At 37.7% G+C, this 5,941-nt stretch overlaps 2 protein-coding genes across 7 annotated transcripts in view; both read left to right on the top strand.

Annotated features, from left to right (window-relative positions):
* LOC135760449 (uncharacterized) overlaps positions 1–5,384 on the top strand; it is a 29,368-nt gene extending 23,984 nt beyond the window's left edge. For 4 of the 6 annotated variants that reach the window (XM_073814506.1, XM_073814508.1, XM_073814507.1 and 1 more), the window contains one exon: positions 1,676–5,383. In XM_073814506.1, coding sequence (XP_073670607.1) covers positions 1,676–2,898 — 1,223 coding nt within the window. In that variant the 3' untranslated portion in view covers positions 2,899–5,383. Of the gene's footprint in view, positions 1–291; positions 1,591–1,675 lie in introns of those variants that run through there. The other 2 variants (XM_073814510.1, XM_073814511.1) reach the window with 2 other exon arrangements.
* LOC135760399 (uncharacterized) overlaps positions 1–5,941 on the top strand; it is a 91,122-nt gene that overhangs the window by 9,163 nt on the left and 76,018 nt on the right. The gene's annotated exons all lie outside the window — the stretch shown is intronic.

Consider the following 5,941-nt stretch of genomic DNA (forward strand, 5'->3'; position numbering starts at 1 on the left):
GGCAGTGTGCATCGGGTCATTGTCATGTTGGAAGACTCAGCCTCGACCCATCTTCAAAGCTCTAACTGAGGGGAGGAGGTTGTTCCCCAAAATCTCGCAATACATGGCCCCGGTCATCCTCTCCTTAATACAGTGCAGTCGCCCTGTCCCATGTGCAGAAAAACACCCCCAAAGCATGATGCTACCACCCCCATGCTTCACAGTAGGGATCGTTCTCGGGATTTTACTCATCATTCTTCTTCCTCCAAACACGTTTAGTGGAATTATGACCAAAAAGTTCTATTTTGGCTTATCTGACAACATGACTTTCTTCCATGACTCTTCTGGATCATCCAAATGGTCATTGGCAAACTTAAGACGGGCCTGAACATGTGCTGGTTTAAGCAGGGGAACCTTCCGTGCCATGCATGATTTCAAACCATGATGTCTTAGTATATTACCAACAGTAACCTTGGAAACGGTGGTCCCAGCTCTTTTCAGGTCATTGATCAGCTCCTCCCGTATAGTTCTGGGCTGATTTCTCACCTTTCTTAGGATCATTAAGACCCCACGAGGTGAGATCTTGCATGGAGCCCCAGTCCGAGTGAGATTGACAGTCATGTTTAGCTGCTTCCATTTTCTAATGATTGCTCCAACAGTGGACCTTTTTTTACCAGGCTGCTTGGCTATTTCCCCATAGCCCTTTCCAGCCTTGTGAAGGTGTACAATTTTGTCTCTAGTGTCTTTGGACAGCTCTTGGTCTTGGTCATGTTAGTAGTTGGATTCTTACTGATTGCATGGGGTGGACAGGTGTCTTTATGCAGCTAACGACCTCAAACAGGTGCATCTAATTTAGGATAATAAATGGAGTGGAGGCGGACATTTTAAAGGCAGACTAACAGGTCTTTGAGGGGCAGAATTTTAGCTGATAGACAGGTGTTTAAATACTTATTTGCAGCTGTATCATACAAATAAATAGTTAAAAATATCATGCACTGTGATTTCTGGATTTTTTTTAGATTATGTCTCTCACAGTGGACATGCACCTACTATAACAATTTCAGACCCCTCCTTTTATTTCTAAGTGTGAGAGCTTTCAAAATAGCAGAGTGTTCAAATACTTATTTTCCTCACTGTATATAGAATAGGTAAAAGTAAAAATATATAAAAGGTAAAAATAGGAGTAAACGTTTGGCCCGCATCATAATAGCAATTTTAAAATCTGGCCCACGAAGAGTAGTTGAAGACTCCTGTACTAAATTATGGTTATGAAATTGTGTTTGTACCAAAAACAAGCGATTTCATTTAAATTACATTGTTATAACAGTGTGACTATCAGGCATATAGACGCACAAATTTATCAACACAATGGATTACATGTTTACTGTACAGTCTTGCAGCTGGCTCAAACTCTTATTTTATCTTTTTAAATCATAAATGTCAGTATTTTTATTTGCATTGTGCATCCACTTGTTAAGCAACAAGAAATAACCTTCACTGTAATGACGTGCCATAGAATAATTCTGTTAACAATTTTTAAATGCATTCTTTGGCACCTTTAAATATGAAACGTCAATCCACGCATCAAGAGCGGCAGACTAGGCATTCTTGGTGAGTTTCTACTGTGGTTTCAGAAGTGCTCTGTAAGGTTTTTTACTGTCATATTGATCATAATTATTTTCTTTCTTTATTTTAGACCTGAAGGTGAAGTTGAAAAGTTTTCAATCAAATAACATAGAGGAGAAACCTGATCATTTTATACCTGGAGAAGAATCTCTTAGCTGCTTAAAGACTGACGATTTTTGTACTTGCTCTCGGTGTGGAAAAATCTTCAGCTGTCAGTCCGACCTTAATGCACACATGCAAATTTACACTGGAGAAAGACCTTACAGTTGTGACCAGTGTGGAAAGACCTTCACTCGTAAGTTCAACCTTGATGTGCACACAAGAATTCACACTGGAGAAAAACCTTATAGATGTGACCAGTGTGGAAAGAGCTTTACTCACAAGTCCAGACTTGATGTGCACACAAGAATTCACACTGGAGAAAAGCCTTACAGTTGTGACCAGTGTGAACAGAGCTTCCCTCAAAAGTTCAGCCTTAACGCGCACAAGTTGATTCACGCTAAAGAAAAGCCTTATGGATGTAACAAGTGTGGAAAGAGCTTCACTTGTAAGTCCAGGCTTGATTCTCACACAAGAATTCACACTGGAGAAAGGCCTTACAGATGTGACCAGTGTGGAAAGAGCTTCACTTGTAAGTCGATGCTTGATGTGCACAGGAGAATTCACACTGGAGAAAAGCCTTACAAATGTAACCAGTGTGGAAAGACCTTCACTCGTAAGTCCAACCTTGATGTGCACACAAGAATTCACACTGGAGAAAAACCTTATAGATGTGACCAGTGTGAAAAGAGCTTTACTCACAAGTCCAGACTTGATGTGCATACACGAATTCATACTAGAGAAAAGCCTTACAGTTGTGACCAGTGTAAACAGAGCTTCACTCAAAAGTCCAGCCTTAACGCGCACAAGATGATTCACACTGAAGAAAAGCCTTATGGATGTAACAAGTGTGGAAAGAGCTTCACTTGTAAGTCCAAGCTTAATATTCACACAAGAATTCACACTGGAGAAAAGCCTTACAGTTGTGACCAGTGTGGAAAGAGCTTCACTCGTAAGTCGAGGCTTGATGTGCACAGGAGAATTCACACTGGAGAAAAGCCTTACAGATGTGAGCAGTGCAGTAAGAGCTTTACTCAAAGAACTGGGCTTAATTCGCACAGGAGAATTCACACCGTGGAACATTCACACAACCGGAGCAGTGGACAGCTATTACTGCGGCGCCCAGGAAGCAACAAGGGATCAGTGTCTTGCTCAAGGGCACCTCAGAGCCTCGATCCGACAACTCTTGGGTAACAAGCCTGACTTTCTCATCATGAGGCCATGACTGCCTCCTACACCAGTCTCCACAGTGGCACTGAGTCGTTGCTTGCATGTGTTGATCTGAAACAAACTTGCATGCACCCTCATAATGCGATTGTAAGGGGATTTTGGCAATATCGCGACTATGATTTACCTCATGTAAACACAATACTTTGATAAAAATAATCTGAGTAAACTCATAGGGATTGAGTAAGCTCAACAAGGATTAGGCCTCACCTAGCCTCTGAAGGAAGTGACTTGTAAGGACTAGTCCTGCCAAGGAAGTATCCTTGACAATGAGAAACGGCCACCAGCCTTTTTTTGGAAAAGGGAAGGATGCACCCAAAGTAAAATCTTGGTTTTTGAGCTCGTCCACTTTGAACCACATTCAGAGTTAGTCGAAAAAACATTCAACGCATGTAGTTGAATGTGTTTGTAACAGCCACAAAATGACCACCTACTCTTCGCCTACTCTTATGTGATGTACCAAGCACATCGATCCAGTATGTGCAAAATTTTTCTGTAAATTCAATTTTTTGATGCAGGTGTTTAAATGTGTTTTGGACTATATTCACTACAGCAATTAAAGCTAAAAAAAAGTGTTTGAGTTTCTTGATCTGTGATTTGTAGAATATAGGATTTGTGTACCTGCACTGAAGGATTCTTGAATTTGTAATAGTTTGACGGAAAGAAAAAATCTACAATTTTGCAACTCCTAAAACATTTTATCTATGACTTCAAATCTACTGATACATCTGTGTGGCTAATCTCTATCACTTCAAATCCCACGGTCCTGGCCGCTCAGTTATTTTGCACCAAAAAGTACAATAAAATAATATCTTCATACAGGGTTGGGCAAAAATAGATCAAAATGGGTTTCAAAATAAAGATTTTGGACAAAACGAAACAAAAACTTTAAAAAACTTGTTTCAGAACAAATGACAAGTTATCTTAATACTAGTTCCAATGCTTTACATCCAAATTATTTCGGTTTCCGTATTAATCACTCAACAGAAACAGCCAATTGCTATTTTGTTGAAAAAGTCAAGTCACTGTTTGAAAGAGGAGGTGTAGTTGGTGCTGTTTTTCTCGATTTAAAAAAGCTTTTGATACCATTAATCAAAAAAAATTTATTATCTAAACTTATTGCAAACTTTTTACTTCTCTGCAGGCACCATTAAATAGGTTGAATATTATTTAACACATCGAACTCAGTTTGTTAGAGTTAGGAATCAACAATCAGATGCTTTTCCATGTCTGCAGGTGTTCCTCAGGGCTCAATCTTGGGTCCACTTTTATTTTCCTTGTATGTACATGATCTGCCAAACGTTTGTCTTAATGTCAATACCTAAATGTATGCAGATGACACAGTAATCTTTCTACATGCCGACAATCCAGCTCAAGCTGCTGATCTGCTAACAAACGCAAAATGGAAAAGATTACAGAATGGTTAAATCACAATTGTCTTCAATTGAATGTATCCAAATCTGTATCTGTAGTCTCAGATTTTAAATATCTTGAGTACACATTGATAAAAATCTTAATTTTAAATCACATATTAAAAAAGTTTATAATCACATTAAATTTAACCTTCAAACTTTAGACATGTTCGTAGCTGCATGTCAACAAGGGCTGCAATGATGTTTATGTACGTTTATGTTTATGTATTAGATTATATCCAATATCACCTATATTGCATGACAATTTGGTGGCAAGCAAGCAACCCTTCTTGCAAACCGTTAATTTCCCTATATAAGAAAACTCTTAAAGTACTTGATAAGACGGCCATAAATTATCATCATTGTCATGTTTTAAAAAAAATACAAACTTTTAAGTTTCGAAAATTGGATTAGATACACAAATCTCTGCCTTATGTACAAAATTTAACATGGACTGGGCCTCGTGTACTGAGCCAGTTTGTAAATGTTGTACCAAATACAAACAGATGCACAAGGAGTGCAGCAAGAGGTGACTGTCCCTTTGAGGAAGAGTGTATTTGGCCAAACAGCCTTTTCTGTCAGGGCCGTTCGTAAATGGAACCTTATTCCAACACATTAGGAATTTTAAAACTTCTGCTTCTTTTAAATTTCATTTAGAGAAGTGGCTAATAGAAAATCAAGACTGTCAACACTACACGTAGACACTACATCTTGACTGTCCTGACCGCTTGTGCCACTTGTGCTATTGTTAATTGTGTGTGTAGATGAGTATGGAGTTGATGTTAATATTGACTAATGGTGCTTACTTATGTACTGATTTTTTTTTTTACTTATACCAATGGTTATTTGTATCGAATTAAACTTGTATGTACGATTATCTTTTTTTGTCTTTTTAGGTGTGACATTGTACGATCTGTGTCCAGGTACAGCAGATGTTAAATAGCCTTTTGACTAATTCTGGCACATTGTACATTTTCAAATGTATTATTGATGTGCATTGTTCCTGAAAATAAATAAATTAACATAATAAAACAGTCAAACTTATAGGCACCAAATCAGAGGCTGTATTTCTATTATCGTGTAGATTTCTTACAAAGTATTTAAAAAATACAAAACACCAAAGTGAAAATGAAGGCTTTTTCATCAACCCTATGAAATCCAAATTACAAAATATTATTTTGTATTTGAAATACATGTATCAAAAAATACTGCCCAAGTGCCCATCACTGCCTTCATAAAACCTTTTGAAGCAACTACGGGACTGCATCAATAATTAAATATATATTTTAAAACAAAAAAATGCTATACTTATTATGGATTATGCCAATTAAGATCGTTTTTTGTAGGCTATGTATTTGTATATATTCTGCTATTTTATATATAAATTACAGAACAGAATATGGAGAACATTCATGAGCTTAATCCGTCACCATGGAAACTCAAACATTAATAGTCAATTAAAATCTGAGACAGTTGGGATTTTTTTAAACATACGCCTGAAAGCCTTATGTTTTATAAAAGATAAGATAAAGCGCTCTTGCTCTTGAGGGGACTATGACTGAAAACATCGGTAGGGGGCGACATTTGCACACTGGAGG

The sequence above is a fragment of the Paramisgurnus dabryanus genome, chromosome 4 (assembly GCF_030506205.2).
Source record: "Paramisgurnus dabryanus chromosome 4, PD_genome_1.1, whole genome shotgun sequence".
Lineage (NCBI taxonomy): Eukaryota > Metazoa > Chordata > Actinopteri > Cypriniformes > Cobitidae > Paramisgurnus > Paramisgurnus dabryanus.